This window comes from Narcine bancroftii, chromosome 3 (assembly GCF_036971445.1).
Source record: "Narcine bancroftii isolate sNarBan1 chromosome 3, sNarBan1.hap1, whole genome shotgun sequence".
Classification (NCBI taxonomy): domain Eukaryota; kingdom Metazoa; phylum Chordata; class Chondrichthyes; order Torpediniformes; family Narcinidae; genus Narcine; species Narcine bancroftii.
Genome location: NC_091471.1, coordinates 3936024 through 3959230, shown reverse-complemented (window position 1 = coordinate 3959230; position 23207 = coordinate 3936024). Strand labels below are relative to the sequence as shown.

Here is a 23207-nt window from a genome sequence, read left to right as displayed (position 1 = left end):
GGCAAACTGCAGGACGGGCCCTGAGATTTCACAGATGTCTTGACATGGACACGGTCATTAACGCGCCGCCACACCAGCCACTCACTTCATGGGACCTCTCATCTCTGTCATCTGGTGTTTAACAAGACAAGGACTCCCCAGGGAGGGTCATTGACAGGATCCCAGCTTGGAGGGATCTATAAGGACCAGAGGGTGGACGGGTCGTCCACAGTGTCCTGGGGGCAGCAGTGGAGATGCAGACGGCGACCCTGGCTCTGGGGGGGCTTGCGTGTCCTTCGCCGTGTGGCTGCTCGCCAGACCCCAGCTCCAAGCCCCCCTGGCGCAAGGCGTTCACGATCGACGCTCTGCTCTCGGGTCCCGACACTTCGCCCCCCTTGTCGGAGAGGCGGGCCAGTTGTGTCCTGGCTTCGCCCGTCGTCGGGGCTTCCCGCAGCCCAGCCTCTCTCTACCCAGCCCTCGTCTATCCCCGCTCGGCCCATCCAGTCTACTATGCAGCGCCGATACTGTACCGGGGCAGCAGCTGCAGAGCGAGGCATTGCTCTCATGGTAAGTCCGCGTTGCCACAGGGAAATGTGTCTCCCACAGTGTGCGAGGGGTGTGGGTGGGGGCGTGTGGGGGAGTGGGTGGGTGTGTGTGGGGGTGGGGGTGGGGGTGTGTGGGGGAGTGGGTGGGTGTGTGTGGGGGTGTGTGGGGGAGTGTGGGAGGGGGAGTGTGGGTGGGGGGGTGTGGGTGGGGGCGTGTGGGGGAGTGGGTGGGTGTGTGAGGGGGTGGGGGTGTGTGGGGGAGTGTGGGAGGGGGAGTGTGGGAGGGGGGGTGTGGGTGGGGGTGTATGGGTGGGGGTGTATGGGGGGTGTGGGAGGGGGAGTGTGGGTGGGGGGGGTGTGGGTGGGGGTGTATGGGTGGGGGTGTGTGGTGGGTGTGGGTGGGGGAGTGTGGGAGGGGGAGTGTGGGTGGGGGTGTATGGGTGAGGATGTGTGGGGGAGTTGGGGTGGGGGTGTGGGTGGGGGTGTGTGAGTGGGGGTGTGTGGGGGAGTGAGGGTGTGGGTGGGTGTGTGGGGGGGAGTGGGTGTGTGGGGGGGAGTGGGTGGGTGGGGGGGAATGGGGGTATGGGTAGGAGAGTGGGGGAGTGGGTGGGTTTGGGTGGGGGGAGTGGGGGTGTGTGTGGGTGGGTGTGGGTAGGGGGAGTGGGTGTGTGGGGGTGTGGGTGGGTGTGTGTGGGGGTGTGGGTGGGTGTGTGTGTTGGTGGGGGTGGGTGTGTGTGTTGGTGAGAGTGTGAGTGATAGGGGGTGGGTGAGTGTGTAGGAGTGTGTGCCGGCCGGCGTGGTAAAACAAGCCCATTCTCCAGGCTGAAAGCTCGAAGGGGAGAGTGTGGTGGGTCCGTTCCCCCCCCCCCACCCCCCTCGCCTCCCGCGGGGGAACAAGCGTTAACCAGGGGCGGTGAACGGACACAGGAGACCCCTCCAAAGGCCGAGCCTCCCTTCCCTCGGCCACTGACCCGCTGGGCTCCTCCGGCAGCCTGGGGCTCCAGCGATCGGACCGCAGGGTCGGGAGAGGGTGGGCATGAAACCCGTGGCCTGGAAGCAGGGAGCGGCGGGGTCAGATAGGGAGGGGGCTGGGAGGGAGGCAGAGGAAGAGGGAATGAGGCCGGTCTGTCCCGTCGGTTCTGCCGGGGACAGCCGGCTGCTGGGCTGCCTCGGTGCCCAGAGACCCCCGCGAGGGGGTGGCTGCCCCCAAACACTCAGTGGGTCCCCTCCCCACGGAGGCTGATTGTCACTTTTTTAAATTACATTTTAAAACTCTTTCAGATTCCAGCAGCGCTTTTCTGAGGTTCGGGGTTCGATCCCCACCTCAGGCGCTGTCTGGGTGGAGTTTGCACCTTCTCTCTGATCCCCACACGCAGCCGCGGAAAGAAGCTCCGGGGAGGAAATCTGGCCATCGTGTGGACCCGGGGAGAGCTAGGAGCGGAGACACAGCGCTGCTCCGCAGGGTTCTACCGCCAGGGCTTCATGATTGAGGTTCTGTGCAGGTTTGAAGTAGCCTGTTGGACTGATATCTTTTCCTCCATTGTATAGCCTCTACCACTTACTGTATATATGAGGCTGGCCCACCCACTAATGACTCATCCCTTAAGTCTCCTCCTCTTTTGTCCTGGCCACAAAGGTCACGCTACCTCCCCCTTTCCGGCAGTCCTGTCCCTGGATCCAGGCTAGTCAAAGTCTTGTGTGCATTAAAGCCTATTGTTCCTGCAGCCTACGACTCTGTGGTTATTGATAGAGCCGATCACCTGTTAAAGGAACCGATGGAGTTTGTAAGTAAACTCCTGAAATGGAAGAGCTCTGTGCCCAAGAGTGCGGCACCAGTAACAGCTGGATTCCGGGGGAGCAGTGGACCAGCGCAGGGCACCAAGATCGGGGAGATGGCCCTCCGTTGGGAAGGAGGTGCAGAGGAGACGACCCTCGGGAACGGTGACTGCGGAGGCGGGCCAGTGAGCGGCTCAGCCGCTGGAGGTCCCACACTGGCTGCATGCGGCTTGTGGTCGGGGGACCTGCACGGGCTACTGGAGACTGGGTCATGGGAAGCAGGTATCAGAGGGTGCTGAGGGCACGGAGGACTCCCGAAGGGCCTCAGGATCTGAAGGCTTCCTGACCCCGTTGGAGGTTTGGATCTGGAGCTCGGGCTCCAGATGGTCTGTGCGGCTGCAGGAGTGGCTGGAGGCGAATCCACGGACACTCAGTGACTCAGAAGGGTCTCTCTTTTGCTTCTCTTTCTCTGATACTATAAGGGGCACCAATGGCAACTCTTTGGCAATTTGGTGTAATATTACATGTCCTGTACTATTACATGACAACAAAGGAATCTTGACTCTCCTCTTGCATCCCCAAAGACGTTCGGGGGTTCCTGTCGGTTCATGGTTTAACTTATCCCTGGTGTGAAGATGAGGGGCAGAGATGATGGGAATGTAGGTTCCACCTTGACAAAGGGCTCAGGCCCAAAACACTGGTTCACCATCACTTCCTAGAGATGCCAAATTTTTCCAGTTATTTGTGTGTTGCATTCTTCAGTCAGATTAGATAGTTGAAGGTCAACAGAGAGGTGAAGGGCCAAATGGCCTGTTTGCATCTCGTATCTCTTCTGACCCATTTGAACAACAGTCATGGCGAGGAATAGAATGATGCCTGGAATGAAGGGATTAGCATCTGAGGAACGTTTGACAGCTCTTGGACTGGACTCCTTGGAGTTCAGAAGAATGAGGGGGGGGGGAAAATCTCATAGTATCATTTTGAATGTTGCAAGGCCTGGACAGATAAAATGTGGCAAGTTCTTTCCCCATGGTAGGGAGTCAAGGACAAGAGGGCAAAACTTCAGGATTGAAGGATGCCCATTTTAAATGAGAGTTGCGGAGGAATTTCCCCTGGAATTTTCAACCATGGGTGGTTGTAGAGGCTAGGCTGTTGGGTGTATTTAAGGGAGAGATTGATGGGTATCTGTATAGTCAGGGAATCAAATGTTATGGGGAGAAGGCAGGGGAGTGGGGCTGAGTAGCAGAATGGATCAGCTCATGAGTTCAGTCCAGAGAAGTGTGGTGATACATTTTGGAAGGCCAAATCTGAAGGATGAGTGCAGGGTTCATGGTCAGATACTTAATAGTGGGAGGAACCTTGGGGTCTAAATCCATAAATCTCTCAAGGTCGGATAGATGAGAAGGCCTATTGGATACTGGGCTTTATTAGTCAGGGGATTAAGTCAAGAGTTCATATTGAAACTCCTGGTGAGACCACACTTAAAGAATTGTGTTCAGTTCTGGTCACCTTATTACGGGAAGGATGTGGAAGTTACAGAGAGGGTGCAGAGGAGATTTACAAGGATGTTGCCTGGATTGGGAAATAAGTCTTATGAGGCAAGGTGAGCAGAGCTGGGACTTTTCTCTTTGGAGCAAAGGAGAATGAGAGGAGACTTAATAGAGGTCTACAGGATTCTGAGAGACATAGACAGGGTGGACAGTCAGCACCTGTTTCCCAGGGCAGGATCATCAAACACCAGAGGACATGTGTACAAAGTGAAGGGAGGGAAGTTTCATGGATACATCAGGGGTAGGTTTGTTACACAGAAAGTTGTGGGGGCCTGGAATGCCTTACCAGGGATGGTGGTGGAGGCTGGAACATTGGGGGCATTTAAAAGTCTCTGAGACAGGCCCATGGATGAAGAAAAATCGAGAGTTATGGAGTAGGAAAGGTTTCATTTTTTGAGTAGGAATATGTAGGTTGGCAAAACATCAAGGATCAAAGGGCCTGTACTGCACTGTACTGTTCTGTTTTATGTTCTATGATGGAATGAGAGTGCAGACTCGATAGGCGAAGTGGCCTTCTTCTGTGCAGGTATTGGAGGGGGCAGTGATGGTGGTGTTACAGGGAGGGCTCATGATGTCTTGTTCCATGTCTCCCCTCCTCAATCTACAATGTTATTCCCCTCTCAGAGTACACCCCAGCCAAGACACCCGACGCCCTCAAACCCAAAGCGGGCAAAATCAAGCGAGCGAGGACTATCTTTACACACGACCAGCTCGCCCGCCTGGAAAAGGAGTTCACCCAGCAGCAGTACATGGTGGGCACCGAGAGGTTTCTGCTGGCGTCCGCTCTGCAGCTGAACGAGTCGCAGGTGAGTTACTGCTGCGCTCCCCTTCTCCAAGCTCCTGAGGGTGGTGCGGTAAGGGATAGGGTGTTTGGGGCTTGGTGCTGGAATGCCCCGGAGCATTTCAGGGGAGTGCGAGGAGCACTTCAGAAGGTTTAAAGGTTATTTGAGGCAGGAGTGGCACGGCAAGATCCCACCAATGCAAATTCTGGTTCATGGGGCGGGATAAAGCAACAGGGACTCACCCAAACCCAAAATGTTGACTGACATCTTAAAGTGTCAGAGAGCATGGAACAGGACCTTCAGCCCATCTCATCCATGCTAATTGTTACAAGCCCAGAAGACCCATAAACCCAGCAGCAATCGATATTCACCAAGACAAAGGGTTACTTAAACAAAAGTTGCTTTCAATTGTATTTAAACATGAAAACAAAATCACACTTTAACTTATCACTATTGACTTATCTAACCTAACTTAACCCCCTTCTACTTATAAGCGCAGATGTATGTAATGTGTGTGTAAGTTCAGAAAAGTTCTTTGGTTCACAGTCCAATTTCATTTCTCATTCCTCCAAGTTCAATGATTGCAGGCAATTCTTAGACTGTGCACAGAATTTAACATTTACAAAGTTCACCAGGCTTTGGTGCTTGAAAGGTAAATGGTTACCGCTCAGGAAGGTTCTTGTCGGTTTTCAGAGAGAGATTTGTTGTACATTTACTTCCATCAGCCACTCCAGTGTCTTGCCGAAGAAACTTGCCCCCTCAGGGTTCTCCAGATGATCACCTCCTTCTTTCAGGTCACTACAGAGTTCTTTCTTGTTTCTCTTATTCCAAGTGAAACATTAGACAGCCAGTCCTCTCCTCTTGCATTGACACAAGGGCTTTGACCAGGCTGAACCAAGAACTCACAACCTGCTTTCCAAATGGGGTTTTCCACAAGCTTGCCAGCTTGTCCTGTTCCAGTCCCAACTGCTGGTGCTGGGTGGAACACTGTAGAAGTGATGTCTGTCTGTCTGTCTCTCTCTCTCTCTCTCTCTCTCTCTCTCACACACACACACACACACACACACACACACACACACACACACACACACACACACACACACACACACAGAGAGAAAGCCTGTTTGACTCTCTCTGCTTTCAAAACCACATGACCCTCTTAGAACAGCTTCAGACAATCTGCGGCTCCGAAAAGATCTTTCATCTATTGCCTTTTTATAAACAACAATCCATTGGTGAAGTCTCTTGGGCACCCTCCAAAGCTCTTGCAAAAGCTGTGGAGCCGATATGTCTAGCATTAGCAGACCTCCAGTATTTCAAATAAGATCTGTTTTAAAGTATATCTATGTGACCTACTCTAACAGACCTTTCCTAATTTATCTCCCAAAAATATATCTATATACTTCATTACATTAACCAAGTTTTCTTCCTGCGCTACTCCTTTTGATCCATATCTTTCCAAACCCATCCATAAATGCGTCCAAATGTGCATTGAATGTGAGAACTGTGCCCACATCTGCAGTCTCCGTGGACACTGCCTGACCCGCAGAGTCCCTTCCATTGGAACTTGCTCTGTGGTGACCCCAGAAGCACACTATGGGGGAGATCCCAGATTTAAACTCTGGGAGGTCAGGTTGGGGCCAACTGCACCTACACGAAGTCTGCTCCCAGTGTAGAATCGGGCAGGATGAGGGAATGTCAGCAATGTCCACTCCTTTCCAGACCGAATAATGGCCAGGGGAGCACTGTGGTGTTGTCATCCAAATTTCAAAGTTTAAAGTTCAGATTTATTGTCAGAAATGACATCAAGTACAATCCTGAGACGCTTTTACCCCTTGGGCCAGGCAGAATTTCTACTTATCGGTAAGATTTACAAGAATGATTCCTGGAATTGAAGGGATTAGGTTGTGAGGAACATTTGACGGTTCTTGGACTGGACTCTATGGAGTTCAGAAGAATAAGGGGGGGAAGCATTTCAAACGTTGAAAGGCCTGGACGGAGTAGATGTGGCAAAGTTGTTCCCCATGATGGGAGAGTCTAGGACAAGATGGCACCCATTTAAAAGAGAAATGCAGAGGAATTTGTTTAGCCAGAGAGCAGTAAACCTTGGGAATTTGCTGCCATTGGGTGGTTGTGGAGGCCAGGTCATTGGGTATATTTAAGGCAGAGATTGATAGGTATCTCAATATTCAGGTTATCAAAGGTTATGGGGAGAACTTAAATTTAGAGAGACAGCACAGTAACAGGTTATTTCGGCCCAATTAACCTGCATCCCCCGGTACGTTTCAAATGGTGGGAGGAAACTAGAGCCCCTGGGGAAAACCCACGCAGACACGGGGAGAACGTCCAAACACCGCAGGATTCAAACCCCGGTCCCGATTGCTGCCGCTGTAAAGGCATTGTGGTAACTGCTGCACCAACCATGTTTTGCTCCCTAAGGCAGGGTAGTGGGGCTAAGTGGGAGAATCGATCAGCTCATGATGGCGGAACAGACTCGAGGAGTCAAATGGCCTACGTCTGTTCCTATATCTTGTCTTATGGTATTGTAAGCTGTACTCAAGAAAAAGATAAACATACAAAAGAGAGAAATGTAAACAAACTGGTGCAATTTAGTAATCAATAATGTGTCGTGAGAGTCCTTGAATGCGTCCCTGAATGAGCTTGTCGTTGAGGTGTCTGATGGTGGAGGGGGAGTAGCTGTTCCTGAGCCTGGTAGTGAGAGTCTTGTGGCACCGAGACCTCTTTCCTGATGGCAGCAGCGAGAACAGAGCGTGTGCTGGGTGGCGTGGATCCTTGAGGATCGCTGTTGCTCTCCGATGGCAGCGTTCCCTGTATATGATCTCGATAGTGAGGAGGGTTTTGCCTGTGATGTCCTGGGCTGTGTCCCCCACCCCCCTCCAACCTGCTACTGGAATCAGTTCCTCCCAAAGATATAAATCAAAGCATAGAATATAGGAATTGGGAAGTGATGTTGAGACTGTTCAAAGCATTGTTGAGGCCAAAGTGTGTGAAGTTCTGGTCCCCGAATTATAGGAAGGACATCAATAAGGTGGAGAGGGTGCAGAGAAGATTTACTAAAATGTTGCCTGGTTTGCAATATCTAGAATACAGATAAATATGGTGACTGGGTCTTTTTTCAATGGAGCGTAGAAGATTGAGGGGGGATTTGATAGAGGTATTTAAAGTTATGAGGGGGATAGATAGAGTAGATGTGAATAGGCTCTTCCGCATGAGATTGGAACGAGAGGTCATGAGTTAAGGGTTAGGGGGCAAAAGTTTAGAAGTAACATGAGAGGGAGCTTCTTCACTTCGAGAATGGTGGCTGAGTGGAATGACCTTCCGGAAAAGGTGGTTGCAGCAGGGTCAATTTTGTAATTTAAGAGAAGGTTGGATAGGTGCATGGATGTGAGGGGATTGGAGGGTTATGGGCAGGGAGCAGGTAGGTGGGACTAGAGGAGATCACTTAAATCAGTGCGGACTAGAGGGGCCGAGATGGCCTGCTTCTGTACTGTAATTGTTAGATAGTTATATGTTGGTGGGTTCATTGGCTGTTGTAAATTGTTCCTAATGTCGGTGCAGAATAGGGAGGAAGGGCTGAAGGGGGGATGTTGATAGGATTGTGGGGAGAATAAAATGGGATCAATATCTGGGTGGATGGTCAGCGTGGAGGTGATGGGCTGAAGTGCCTGTCCCTGAGGTGGAGGGCACCATTCAAGGGATTGGAGAGTTGGTCATAGAGTATAGACACAGGCCCTTCAGCCCAAGTTGCCCATGCTGACCCAGTTGTCTACCTGGGCTAGTTCAGTTTGCCTGGGTTTGGCCTGTATCCCTCTAAACATTTTGTGTCCATGTACCAGGATAAATATAATTGAAACACCACAATTTTTCCCGCTTCCGCTACTCCCTCATTCCATTTACTCACCACCCTCTGTATGAAATATGTTTAAACTTTTTAGATTTAGACATACAGCGCAAGTCCGTGCTGCCCAATTTATACCCAATTAGCCTACACCCACAGTGGAGGAAACCACACAGACACGAGGACAGTGTACCAACTCCTTACAGACAACGCGGGATTTGAACCCCAGTCCGGATCCGTGGCACTGTACAGGTCTTGCACTAACTGCCACACCAACCGTTAACTTTGGGAACAGACAGAGTCTGCTCACTTATTCTGGCCCATTGTACAGCAACAGGTGGAGGATGTTCCGTCCGTCCGTCCTCTTCTACAGGAACAGGAAACCGAAGGCTGTGATTTTAAATTTCAGCCTTTTTGCCGGTCGTTTTACTTGGGTTAAAACACAGAAATGTGGGAGGAACTCAGCAGGTCCCGCAGCGTCCACAGGAGGTAAAGATGTGTAAGCAAAGTTTCGGGCCTGAGCCCTCTGTCAAGGTATGAGTGAAAAGGAGGCAGGTACCTCAATTAAAAGGAAGAGCCGGGGGAGGAGTGCAGACCAGCGGACAAAAGGGGTTGCAGTAAAACCTCTGATATCCGGAATTCAAGCAAATGGCAATCTCAAGCTACAGGAAACAAAATCGCAGAAAATAAATCGGTAAAAAATATGGAAGTTTTAAATTGGGGTGCCTCAATGTTAGTTCACCAATCACTCAACACGCAACCTCAAGCAACCAAAAAAAAATCACTTATCCAGCATCTACCCATTCCCCCCAGGTGCCGGTCACCAGGGGCTTTAAGGTAATTGAACATGGAAGTGCTGGAGGAACTTTACACAGCGTCTGCAGACTTAGTTGGGTTGTTTCTCTGGAGTTTCAGAGACCACGGGGGGACCTGGTCGGGCGTTATAACATTCTGAGAGGGTGGACAGTCAGAATCACTGCAGGGTTAAAATGTGAAATACTGTGGGGGGGGGGGGGGGGGCACATTTAAGGTGAAGGAGGGAAACTTTAAAGGGGATGTGGCCGAACAACTTTTTCACACAGAGAGAGTGGCGGGTGCCTGTAACGTACTGCCAGGGATACTACTGTCATCTATACAAGTTCAATGTAGAGATGCGGCAAAATTCTTACTTGTTGCAGACACAGGTACATATGGCAGGCAGCTGACGGTGAAATTGAGCGCAGGACACAAAGGTGCTGGAGAATCTCATCAGGTTACACAGCATCGTTCAGAAGTAAAAAGGAGACGGCGCGTCAGGACTGAGCTGTGCTCTAGGAGTACGATAAAGTGCATAATACACATCAACAACAAGAGTCATATTTATTCAAATTTTAATTTTTTAAAAATTTAGACATACAGCACGGTGACAGGCCATTTCGGCCCACAATCCCGTGCCGCCCAATATACACCTACAATCCCTGGTATGTTTCGAATGGTGGGAGGAAACTTGAGACCCCAGGGAAAACCCAGGCAGACACGGGGAGAGCGTACAAACTCCTTACAGACAGCATGGGATTCGAACTCCAGTCCCGATCGCCGGTGGTGTAATAGCTTTGCGGCAACTGCCACACCAACCTTGCCACCCTATTTAATGCAAGACCAAGTGTTTGAGCCTTGCAGACAGATCTTTTGGTGATCCTGGGGTAGTTTATGGTTAGGGTTGGAATAGTCCAGGTAGGGGTAGAACAAAGACAGCAACATTGATGACCTCATCATAGCGTTTGACGGCTCATGGACTGCACTCCTTGGAGTTCAGAAGAATGGGGGGGGGGGGAAATCCTCATAGAAGCATGTTGAATGTTGAAAGGCCTGGATTTGCCTGTAGCAAAGTTGTTCCCCATGGTGGGAGAGTTTAGGACAAGAGGGCACAACTTCAGGATTGAAGGGCCCCCACTTAGGACGGAGATACGGAGGAATTCTTATAGCCTGAGAGTAATGAACCTCGAGAATAGGTCGTTGGGTGTATTTAAGTCAGGAATTATGAGGTATCTAAATAGTCGGGATATCAAAGGTTATGGGGAGAAGGCCGGGGAGTGGGGCTGAGGGGGATAATGAAATGGCCATATTTAGACAGGGACGTTAAAGGTAAGGGGATGGAAGGATGCAGACCACCTGCAGGCAGATAGGATCAGTTTAATTTTGCATAACGGTCTGCACAGAGATTGTGGACCAAGGATCTCTTCCCATGACGCCCTGTTCTATGTTTCAACCTCAATTTTCTCAACCTTCCAATCTCGAATCTGGCTTGGGGTCTTTTATGCAATTGGCCTTTTAAAAATCACTCAGCAACACACAAAATGAGTGAGAAATTCTGGCAGGTCAGGTAGCATCATGGAAGGGCAATGTGAGAGAGCTTTTGGCACATTGGCCTTCATAAATCAAAATATTGAGTACAGGAGTTGGGAAGTTATGCTAAAGTTGTATAAATTTGGAGTGTTGTGTGCAGTTTTGGTCACCAAACTACAGGAAAAGATAGAAAGACTGCAGAGAAGATTTACAGAGTCGTTGCCCGGACTTCAGGGTCCGAGTTACAGGGAAAGGTTAAATAGGTTAGGCTAGTAGTTCTTTTTATTTCCACTCACATCCCACTTTAAGTAATCCCTGTGCCATTGGTGCTCTGTAATTAGGAAGGGATTGCTTAAGGTGGGTCGTGGGTGGAAAGAAAAAGTTTGAGAACCACTGTTTTAATCGTACCTCATTGACTCGTTATGTGCACGGTTTCAGAACCCCAAAGGAAATGGGCCAGTGACAATTTTTCTCAAGCAAAATATTTCAGTAACAATTGGGTCCAGAGCAGTGATTCTCAACTTTCCCTTCCCATTCACATCCCACCTTAAGCAATCCCTTACTAATCATAGAGCACCGATGGCATAGAGATTACTTAAAGTGGGACATGAGTGGAAAGAAAAGCGTTGAGAACCACTGGGTTAGGACTTTATTCCCTGGAATGTAGAAGAATGAGGGGAGATTTGATGGAGGTATTTAAAATTACGAGGGGGACAGACAGAGTAAATGTAGGTCGGCTTTTTCCAGTGAGGGTAGGTGAGATACAAACCAGAGGACATGGTTGAAAGGGGAAATGTTTAAAAGGAACATTTTGGGGGTGTGGGGTGTTCTTTGGGAGAGGTGAGAGTGTGGAACAAATGGTGAATGCAGGTTCAATTTTGACAATTAAGAAGTATTTGGACAGGAGGGATATAGAGGGCTATGGTCCAGGGGCAGGTCAGGGGGCCTAGGCAGGATAATAGTTCAGCACAGACTAGAAGGACCAAAGAGTCTGTTTCTGTGCCATAGTACGTTCCTCCAGCACTTGGTGTGCAGCTCTCATTTTCCAGTATCTGTAAGCTCCCTTGTTTAAATGTCTCTTGTCGTTTTTTGAAAAATCTTTCAGATGCTGAGCAGTTTCCTTTTCTTGCCCCCCCCCTTCCCATGTACAGGTGAAAGTGTGGTTCCAGAACCGCAGGATCAAGTGGAGGAAGCAGAGCCTGGAGCAGCAGCAAGCCAAGCTGGCGCGTTTGACCAGTACCACCTCACCGGGCCGCCAGCAGGATGGCCAGCCTCGGCACGGTTCTGGGGGCCCGACTGGAGGCCAGCAGTTGGATTCTGCTGGCTCCCCGGACCAGGGCAGCTGCTGAGCAAGGAGCAGGGACTCGGGGGAGGGGGGTGGGGCGTGGGCAGCATCTGGGGAGGGGGAATTGCTTCGGGTTCAGGCCAGCCAGGTTCCACCATCTCCCCCATGTCTCCCACTGAGGTGGAGCTGGCAAATGATGGGGCAATGTTGGACAGTGGCAACCTTCCCCACAATCCAGGGGCCAGCCCCCTCCTCATCTCCCCACAATCCAGGGGTCAGCCCCCTCCTCATCTCCCCACAATCCAGGGGCCATCCCCCTCCTCATCTCCCCACAATCCAGGGGCCAGCCCCCTCCTCATCTCCCCACAATCCAGGGGCCAGCCCCCTCCTCATCTCCCCACAATCCAGGGGTGAACACCATGGTGCTGACCCACCAGTCTCCTCCCAAATGAGCGGTCAGAGGTCAGCCCCCTCATCTTACCCAGGGACCCTTCCATCATCTCACTCCCCCCCCCCCACCCACCAATCCAGGGGTCAGCTGCCTCAGTGCTTACCCAGAGACTCTCTACCCAGGTCTCCCTCTACTCCCGAGTTTAGTCTTCTCAGTGTTCACCCTGAAACCCCCCCATTCAGGGATCAACCCCTTCAGTTCTCACCCAGAGACTCCCTCTGTCAGTCACCATCCCTCCAGGGGTTAGCCCCCTCAATGCTCACCCAGAGACCCCCCTCCATCAGTTTCTCCCCAATCCAGGGGTCAGCCCTTTCAGTGCTCACCCAGAGACCTCCCTCCTCATCTCCACCCCCATCCATGAGTCAGATCCCTCAGTGTTTGCCCAGAGAACCCCCCCTTCCTCCAGCATTGTTAATATCATGTTGTAAGATTAATGTATATATACCAAATATATCCTGCAGTTTTAAAGTTTGTCCCTCTGTATATGTGCGTGTATGGGTGCGTATGTTTATCTGTGTGTGCGTGCAGGCATGCGCGCGAACTCAAACATCAAGTTTGAATGAATTTGTACATTACACCCAGTACGGTGAGAAGGGTTCTTCTCCAAGCAGTCTAACAGTTTATCTCCAACATTCATTCAGCTGTGTGAAGAGCATCATGGACAGAGTACAGGGTTACCATGAAAAGGAAGATCAATTAGCCCAAGCAAGGACAACGTGAGAGCACTGTGGTTGGGTTCATTCAAGAGCCTGATAGCTGTGGGTTGTGTCTGTCCAAGGCCTCATGCACTGCCAGGTTGAGGCTATGTGTAAATTGGAGGAACAATGCCTTATATTCCGTTTCACCAGTCTCCAAGTGGACAGAAATAATATAGACCTCCAATGTCTATCAGCCCCCTCCCCCAGTCTTTCCCTCATCCCTCTGTCTACCTTCCTCCAGTTCCACGTGACAGCACATGAAACAGGCCCTTCAACCCTTCTAGTCTGAGATCAACTATTTTTCTGACCATTCCCACTGACCTACACCCAGACCATATCCCTCCATACCCCTCCCATCCATGTACCTGTCCGAAGTTTTCTTAAATGTTAAAATTGAGCCCGCATTCACCACCTCAGATGGCAGCTTGTGTTCCCACCCCCACCACTCTGAGTGAAGAGGTTCCACCTCATGTTCCCCTAAACCTTTCCCCTTTCACTCTTAACCCATGACCCCTGGATTGTATCTCACCTACCCTCAGTGGAAAAAAATTATCTACATTTACTCTGTCAATCCCCCTCATAATGTTAAATACCTCAATCAAATCTCCCCTCATTCTCTGATGCTCCAGGGAGTAAAGTCCTAATCTGTTTAACCTTTCCCTGTAACTCAGTTCCCTTTCTCCTCACTGCCAGAAAGCACATTTTACAGCCCTCTCTGCTCTCCCCTGACCACTTCTCAGCTTCACCCTCCCAACTGTCTCCACCTGTTAGCCTGTTCCACTCCTTCTTCTCCTCACTGCTCCCCTCTCCCCCCACCACCTTTTTTCTTCAGGCCTCTGCCTCATTGTTAGTTCTCCTGGGAAAGGCCTCAGGCCCGAAACGACCACTGCCTTTAGCTTCATCTAGATGCTGCGGGACCTGCTGAGTTTCTGAGTTTGCGTACACTGTGTTCGCTCATATACGTGCGTGTGTATTTGTGTGCATCAGTGTAGCGTGAATAAAAGCTCTCACAACTGGAGGGAGAACAAATCCTTTTATTAGCTTGGAACTAAGGGTAGGGTCTCACAGTCGTCTTTGGAAGGGTTCTGGGTTTAGGCGGGAAACCAGGGTTATATGTGGGCAGATGGGGGCGGAGCCGAGAGGCAGAGTCAGTCATCAGTACAACTTCCTACCAGCAAATCCCAGTTCACTGCAGTGAGTTAACGTAAGTGTGTGTGCGCGTGAGTGAAAAGGGCTTCAGCTCGAGACGTTGACCATTTTTCTCCCCCCGATACTCTTTGCCCCTTTGAGTTGTGTTTGGTATACGAATGTGTGTGTTCTTGTACATGTGTGAATGAGTGTGTCTCTGAATTTTATTTACCACAAGGTATAAGTCGATTCCAGCCATTTAAACACGATTTGTCCATTTACATCAAAATTAATCCACAACCCTGAACATTTTGGAGGGTGGGAGGAAACCGGAGCCCCAGGGGAAAACCTATGCAGGTCACGGGGAGAATGTACAGACAGCGCCTGATTCAAATTGTTGGTTCTGTAACAGATCATAGAAAATAGGTACAGGCCCTTCAGCCCACGATGTTATGCCTACTTATAAATACCGACAGATAAACAACAAAACCCTCCCTAACTAGTAACCTTCTACTTTAATTTCATTCATATGTCTTAAATGCCCCTAATGTTCCAGCCTCCACAACCACCCCTGGCAAGGCATTCCAGGCCCCCACAACTCTCTGTGAAAAAAACCTACCCCTGACATCTCCCCTAAACTCCCCTCCCTTCACTTTGTACACACGTCCTCTGGTGTTTGCTGATCCTGTCCTGGGAAACAAGCACTGACTATTCACCCTATCTATGCTTCTCATAATCTTGTCGACCTCCATCAAGTCTCCTCTCATCATTCTACGCTCCAAAGAGAAAAGTCCCAGCTCTGTTCACCTTGCCTCATAAGACTTATTTCCCAATCCAGGCAACATCCTGGTAAATCTCCTCTGCCCCCTCTCCACAGTTCCCCATTGTGCCGAATGTAAGTGTATGGGCAAGTGAATGAGTGTGCAAATGTGTGAGGGTGATTGTGCGTATGTGTGTTTACAGATCCACGTGATTCTGATGGGAGATGTGTAGAATGCTAAGCTCAGGCCATTTGGCCCTTCAAATCTGCTAGTCCAGGTGGATCCAGCTTCCGTCCCTCACACTGCCAATTTCTCTGCAAGATTTGATCAGAACAGAAGGAGAAGAACATAAGGAATAGGAGCAGGAGTCGGCCATCCAGCCCGTCGATGAGGTCGTGGCCAATCTGATGATTGGCTCATCTCCCCCGACCTGCCTTTTCCCCATATCCCTTAATTCCCTGACTCTGTAAAAATCAATCCAACCTTGTCTTAAATATATTTACTGAGGTGGCCTCCACTGCTTCAATGGGCAGCGAATTCCACAGATTCACCACCCTCTGGGAAAAGCAGTTCCTCCTCATCACCGCCCTAAATCTACTCCCCTGGATCTTGAGGCTACGACCCCTAGTTCTGGTCTCCCCCACCAATGGGAACAACTTACCCATGTCTATCTTATCAATGCCTTTCATAATTTGATATGCTTCTGTAAGATCCCCTTTTATTCTTCTAAATTCCAGTGAATGATTAAAAATCTTGTTTTCTTTTTACCTAATATAATTTTGTTGTCGTCATTTGGAGAGACATAAGGAAGAAATGTGACAAGAAAACTTTGAGCTGAGTCCTAAGGGGGTCCATAGCCGAAAAGAAAGGTTGAGAATAGCTGCCCTACAACCTTCCAAAAATTCCAAAGCACTCCCCACTCTCTCATCACAGATGACCTCCTTGCTCCTTGATGACCTTTGATTCTGGACCCCTCTGCCAGGGAAAACGCCCCTCCTGCATCCAGGTTTATTGATCTTTGTAATAGATTCACCAATCATGAAGCCATAGCAACTCATTCCACGTAGAAGTGTTTAACAGCCCCGCCTCCCTGTTCGCCCCTTTCACACTGCCAACCCTCCTAGGATGCGGGTAAACTTTCCGGGTATGCTGCACTTGGGACCCTTTTCCACTGCACCCTAATCTACCCAGCATTTTACGGGGGTCCCACCTCAGCAGTGACGTGCGAGGGCAGGTTGGGCTTTCACATTGCCAGGAGGCGATTGGTAAGCAACTCAGCCGGGCTCTGACACTTACCCCCACCCAGTGTCAGAGCCTGATTGAATTTAACTCATCCTGCCTAGTTGGGATGTTTCTCATCACATGACAGACCCGCTAAATTAGTCGGTTAACCCACACAGAATCGGGCGGTGTGAAAGGGGCTGACGTCTCCTGGAAGAGGTCAGCAAAACTCTTCATCATCTCAATCCTCAAAACCTCCGCTCCTCTTGCATCAGGATGGAGCTCACCTTCTGTTTCTCTGTGTGACAAAGAACCATCATTAAATAACACTGCCTTCTCATACCTCCCCTCCCCACAGCCCTCCCAAATGACCCCACCCATCCTCTCAACCTTTTAGATTGGCTGTGGCCCTCTTTGGACTCTGCTCAGTTTCTGGGCCCCCTGCCCTGCGAAGGAGTCAAATTTAGTTGTTTTCTTCTCTCGTATGAAAATGTAAAATATTGCATGATTTCAGTCCGCGGCCTCCCTGTGGCCCCCGGGGTGGGAGGAGGGGAGGGGGTCATGAAGGATGGCTGAAGCTGTAAGAGTGTTGCAAACAGTTCAGCCTCACCCTCTGGGATGGCTGTTGAAGACCACGCTCCTGCAGACCCACTGTGGCGGGCACTGGCTCCCCCGTTTCCTGTCAAAGACCTCTCTACATCGAACTTCCACAGGTGGTGTGTGGATAGTACAGCCTGGTGTGGAAATTCAAGTGCGCAGGTTCCAGAAGGTGGCAAACACAGTCAGGCCTATCACAGGCTCTGACCTCCAATCCACATCAACTTGAGGCGCTGCCTCAAGAAGGCATGGCAAACCAATTAAATTCTTACTTTAGTTCTGTTTTTACAAGAGAGGATACAAATAACCTTCCAAGGATGTTGGGAAACATAGAGACTAATGCAAGGGAGGAACTGAAAGAAATCAGTATCTCTAAGGACATGGTCTTGGGGAAATTGATGGGATTGAAGGAAGATAAATCCCAAGGGCCTGATAATCTACATCCTAGGGTACTTAAGGAAGTGGCCATTCAGATAGCAGATGCTTTAAGAATTATTTTCCAGAACTCGATAGACTCAGGATCAGTTTTCTGAGTGGCAGGCCACAGGGATCTGTACTGGGACCCCAAATGTTCACAATTTACATTAATGATCTGGATGAGGGGATTGGATGGAATATCTCCAAATTTGCAGATGACACTAAGCTAGGAGGGGTTGTGTGCACGGAAGAGGGGGTCAGGAAGCTCCAGTGTGATTTGGATCAATTGAGGGACTGGGCAGATCCATGGCAAATGCACTACAATGTGGATAAATGTGAGGTTATCCACTTTGGTCATACAAACCGGGGGGCAGATTACTATTTGAATGGTAATAGATTAAGAGATGGGGAAGTGCAGAGAGACCTAGGGGTACTTGTACACCAGTCTCTGAAGGCGAGCATGCAGGTACAGCAGGTGGTTAAAAAGGCAAATGGTATGTTGGCCTTCATATCAAGAGGGTTTGAGTCTAGGAACAAGGATACCTTACTGCAGCTGTACAGGGCCTTGGTGAGACCCCACCTGGAGTATTGTGTGCAGTTTTGGTCACCTTATCTAAGGAAGGATGTTCTTGCAATGGAGGGAGTGCAGAGGCGATTCACCAGGCTGATACCTGGAATGGCAGGAATGACTTTTGAGGAAAGATTGCGCAAATTGGGATTGTACTCACTGGAGTTTAGAAGATTGAGAGGGGATCTCATAGAGACATATAAAATTCTGGCAGGACTGGACAGAATGGATGCAGATGGGATGTTTCCAAGGATGGGAAAATCCAGAACCTGGGGCCATGGTTTGAGGATAATAGGCAAACCATTTAGGACCGAGATGAGGAGGAATTTCTTGACCCAGAGGGTGGTGAATCTATGGAATTCATTGCCACAGAGGGCAGTAGAGGCAGGTTCATTAAATCTATTTAAGAGGGAATTAGATCTATTTCTTCGGTATAAGGGTATTAAAGGTTACGGAGAGAAGGTGGGGACGGGGTACTGAACTTTAAGATCAGCCATGATCTCGTTGAATGGCGGAGCAGGCTCGAAGGATCGAATGACCTACTCCTGCTCCTATCTTCTATGTTTCTATGTTTCTCTTCTCACTGTTCAGTTCGGGCAGGAGGTACAGAAGCCTGAAGACCAGCCCCTCAGGAACAGTTTCTCTCCGACAGCCATCAGGCTTTTGAACCTCCCCCTTGTTACATTATCCCCTTTTAAACTGCAGCACCTGGATCGCCCTTGTGGGACCCAAGTGTGATTACTGGGGCAAAGGTGCTGGAAGGACCTTTCAAATCGCAGGGGGATCAACCCAGCGACTTAAAGGCGCTATCGTCCTCACGATGTCGCATCACGCACTCAGCAGAAGTACTGCCGGTCGTTCAGATGCTGGCTGCCTGGTGACGCACACACGCCAACGGAATATTCTAACTGCCGCATAACTGGGTTAACCCGGTTAACCCAAATCACCCAGTTAACCTCATTTTACACGGCAGTTTGAAAGGGCCTAGTGATCAGGGACAGCTCCCCTCAAGGATAACTGTAAATATTTAGTATCCATTTTTTATCATTATTGCCCCTTTTTACCTCAATTACGTAAACAATTGTAGTTTTTATTGCAAAGTACTTCAGTTGTAGCTGCACCCCCATGGTCTCTGCAGCCACGCACAGTCCAGTCCAAACCATTGGCAACCCAGGCCGCAGATCTGAACCTCCAACACGATCAGTGCCCTGTCGCATCCCGGCTCCAATACCTGGCGCACCTTCCGCCAGTCCTAAGCCAGTCCCCATCAGTCCACAGCCTGGCACGAGTCCCTCAACCGCAGTGGCCAGCAGCCCGCAACCTGAGTGGCTCCTTTAGCCGCAGAGCCTCCTCGCTACTCCGCTGCCATGGGCCATCTCCTCTGCTTCTCCTTCTCAGATGGAGGAAGGGAGGGTGGTCTCCCCATTTTCTGGTGCCCTGGAGTCTGTGACCCCTGGTGGCTGCTGCCGAACACAGGCACCGTCATCTTGGGCGCAGACCTCCGCGACGACAGAATTTTAAAATAAAACCACTGTCCACTCCATTTTCAGGCTGCTTAAGGACTGTACGGAGTGGACGGCAGTCATATAACCATATAACCATATAACCACTTACAGCACAGAACAGGCCAGTTTGGCCCTACTAGTCCATGCCGTAGCAAATCCCCACCCTCCTAGTCCCACTGACCAGCACCCGGTCCATCCCCCTCTAGTCCCCTCCTATCCATGTAACGATCCAGTCTTTCCTTAAATGTAACCAATGATCCCGCCTCGACCACGTCTGCCGGAAGCTCATTCCACATCCCCACCACCCTCTGCGTAAAGAGATTTCCCCTCATGTTCCCCTTATAATTTTCCCCCTTCAATCTTAAACCATGCCCTCTAGTTTGAATCTCCCCCACTCTTAATTGAAAAAGCCTATCCACATTTACTTTGTCTGTCCCTTTTAAAATCTTAAACACCTCTATTAAGTCCCCCCTCAATCTTCTACGCTCCAGAGAAAAAAGCCCCAGTCTGCTCATCCTTTCCCTGTAACTCAGACCCTGAAATCCTGTCAACATTCTCGTGAACCTTCTCTGCACTCTCTCTATTTTCTTTATATCTTTCCTATAATTTGGTGACCAAAACTGTACACAGTACTCCAAATTTGGCCTCACCAATGCCTTGTACAATTTCATCATAACCTCCCTACTCTTGAATTCAATACTCCGATTTATGAAGGCCAACATTCCAAATGCCTTCTTCACCACACCATCTACCTGAGTATCAGCCTTGAGGGTACTATTTACCACATCTCCTAAATCCCTTTGTTGCTCTGCACTCCTCAATTGTCTACCATTCAATGTATATGACCTATTTAAATTTGCCTTTCCAAAATGTAGCAACTCACATTTATCTGTATTAAATTCCATCAGCCATTTCTCAGCCCACACCTCCAGCCTTGCTAAATCACCTTTTAATCTACGGTAATCTACCTCACTGTCCACAACACCACCAATATTTGTGTCATCCGCAAACTTGCTTATCCAATTCTCCACCCCTACATCCAGATCGTTAATATATATAACAAATAATAGTGGACCCAGGACCGAACCCTGAGGAACTCCACTAGTCACCGGCCTCCAATTGGACAAACAATTTTCTACCACTACTCTCTGACACCTCCCATCCAACCATTGCTAAATCCATTTCACTACCTCCTCATTTATACCTAATGCCTCCACCTTTTTTCCTAACCTCCTGTGGGGAACTTTGTCAAAAGCTTTACTAAAGTCTAAATAGACAACATCCACAGCTTTCCCTTCATCAACCTTTTTTGTAACCCCCTCGAAGAACTCAATCAGGATTGTCAAGCATGATCTACCCCTGACAAAACCATGCTGATTTTCCCTATCAATCCTTGTACCTCCAAACTGGGCGGTTGGACCCCGCGGGAGTGCTGTGTCTCCACTCCCCACTCTTCGTGGGTCTGCACCAGCGGCAGTGATGCCACACACTGTGTGTGACAATAAACTCATTATCCCCAACTCTTTCCCCTCTCCCTCTCCTGACCAAAGACACGGGAACCATATCCGTTCGCAGTTTGAGTTCGGCCCTGGTTTATTACAGCGGTGGGGGGGCAGAGGAAACCATTCATTTCCCATCCTTGCTGATAGCTTGCCGTCAATTGATCTCCCCACCCCACCTCCCTGGGCCTGTTTGTATTTATATAGTTGGTACAATAAAGTGTTTGGTGAGCAAGGAATATCCCTGTGGAAACCAGCTGCTGGCCTGTTGCCTTGGTGACTGCTGGGGTTTGCAGACAACAGAGGAGAGAGAAGAGTTTATTGTCATATACAGAAGTTCAATGTGCACGTGCATTGCAATCCTTACCTGCTGATATACCAAGATTATTTTATCAACACACAGCACGCTAACAGGCCATTTTGGCCAACGAGCCCATGCCACCCAATTTACCTACATCCCCGGTATGTTTTGAAATGTGGGAGGAAAACGGAGCCTCTGGGGAAAACCCACGTCGACGCGGGGAGAACGTCCAAACTCCTTACAGACAGCGCAGGATTCGAACCCTGGTCCCAATCGCTGGCACTGTAACAGCGTTGCTCTAACCGTGCTGCCCAATAATATTAGACAAAATTGGAAGGATTCTCCATCAGCAGAAGTTGCCCGGCACCTCTTACAGTCAGAGAAAGAGAAAGGGAGCCCCTCAGAGTGTCCGCAGAACATCCGACACCATCAGGAAGCCTTCAGCGTCCGAGACCCCAGGAACCCCCTCCTGCCCTCGACACCCTCTCTTTGTAAGGTGGGAGGAAAGCAGAGCCCCCAGGGAAAATCCATGCAGACACGGGAAGAACGTCCAAACTCCTTACAGACAGCGTGGGATTCGAACCCCAGTCCAGTCCCAATCGCTGGTGCTGTAAAGGTATTGCGCCAACCGTGTTCATGAAAGTAAGTTCCAGAGCCACTCAGCACAGCAGCACGTCTCCACAACGCTATGATATTGCTTTTTACTCGTTCTCCTGGAGGCCTTTTGGATCAATTGCCATAAATCCCGATTTAACAATTCTCCTGCCACTGAAAACAGCTTCCCCTGACCTTTCGTGGTTTTGGAATATTTCCACAAGTCATCCTCGGCCTTTAGTTTACCAATGAGGAAAGACACCATAGAACATTACAGCACAGAAACAGGCCCCTTTGGCTCTTCTAGTCTGTGCTGAACCATTTTTTATTTGCCTGATTCCACTGACCTGCACCCAGTTCATACCCCTCCCATCAATGTACCTGTCTAAATTCTCCTTAAATGTTCAAACTGACCCCGTATTCACTGCTTCATGAAAGGCATGGTTGGCGTAATACTATTAAAGCGCCAGCGATCAGGATCGGGACCAGGCAAAAAAAAATGGTTTGGCACAGACTAGAAGGGCTGAAAAGGCCTGTTTCTGTGCTGTAGTGTTCTCTGGTTCTATGGTTCAAGACATAACCCACATGTACATAATACATATGCAGTATGTATATGTCTTTCTTTGGCTTGGCTTCGCGGACGAAGATTTATGGAGGGGGTAAAAAGTCCACGTCAGCTGCAGGCTCGTTTGTGGCTGACAAGTCCGATGCGGGACAGGCAGACACGGTTGCAGCGGTTGCAGGGGAAAATTGGTTGGTTGGGGTTGGGTGTTGGGTTTTTCCTCCTTTGCCTTTTGTCAGTGAGGTGGGCTCTGCGGTCTTCTTCAAAGGAGGTTGCTGCCCGCCAAACTGTGAGGCGCCAAGATGCACGGTTTGAGGCGTTATCAGCCCACTGGCGGTGGTCAATGTGGCAGGCACCAAGAGATTTCTTTAGGCAGTCCTTGTACCTTTTCTTTGGTGCACCTCTGTCACGGTGGCCAGTGGAGAGCTCGCCATATAACACGATCTTGGGAAGGCGATGGTCCTCCATTCTGGAGACGTGACCCATCCAGCGCAGCTGGATCTTCAGCAGCGTGGACTCGATGCTGTCGACCTCTGCCATCTCGAGTACTTCGACGTTAGGGGTGTAAGCGCTCCAATGGATGTTGAGGATGGAGCGGAGACAATGTACATATGTACATATGTAAAAATGAATAATATGAATATTGTTAAATATATAGCAGAGTCTCGGAGGGTCAGTGTGAGCAGTTCCTTTGGTCGTTCACCATTCTCACTGCCCGTGGGAAGAAGCTGCTCCTCAGCCTCGTGGTGCTAGCTCTGATCCTCCTGGATCTCTTCCCCGAAGGGAAAGATGCTACGTAGCCAT

General features: G+C 49.8%; 1 protein-coding gene and 1 long non-coding RNA gene across 3 annotated transcripts in view; one reads left to right on the top strand and one right to left on the bottom strand.

Moving 5' to 3' along the window:
* Positions 1 to 233: 233 nt before the first annotated feature.
* On the top strand, positions 234 to 12165 carry LOC138756657 (homeobox protein not2-like). The gene is made up of 3 exons (XM_069923043.1): positions 234 to 546; positions 4475 to 4656; positions 11968 to 12165. The coding sequence occupies exons 1-3, from the start codon at positions 234 to 236 to the stop codon at positions 12163 to 12165; spliced, it is 693 nt and encodes a 230-aa protein (XP_069779144.1).
* A 2134-nt stretch (positions 12166 to 14299) lies between these two features.
* Positions 14300 to 23207, bottom strand: part of LOC138756944 (uncharacterized) — a 25459-nt gene continuing 16551 nt past the window's right edge. For both annotated transcript variants that reach the window (XR_011353240.1, XR_011353239.1), the window contains exon 3: positions 14300 to 16658. This is a non-coding gene — a long non-coding RNA (uncharacterized lncRNA). The remainder of the gene's footprint in view (positions 16659 to 23207) is intronic.

Excerpts from the sequence above, each read along its gene's own strand:
- LOC138756657 (XM_069923043.1), top strand. The coding sequence starts at position 234 with ATGCAGACGGCGACCCTGGCTCTGGGGGGGCTTGCGTGTCCTTCGCCG. Across the intron at positions 547-4,474 it reads AGCGAGGCATTGCTCTCATG|AGTACACCCCAGCCAAGACA; the intron begins GTAAGTCCGCGT and ends TTCCCCTCTCAG. Across the intron at positions 4,657-11,967 it reads TGCAGCTGAACGAGTCGCAG|GTGAAAGTGTGGTTCCAGAA; the intron begins GTGAGTTACTGC and ends TCCCATGTACAG.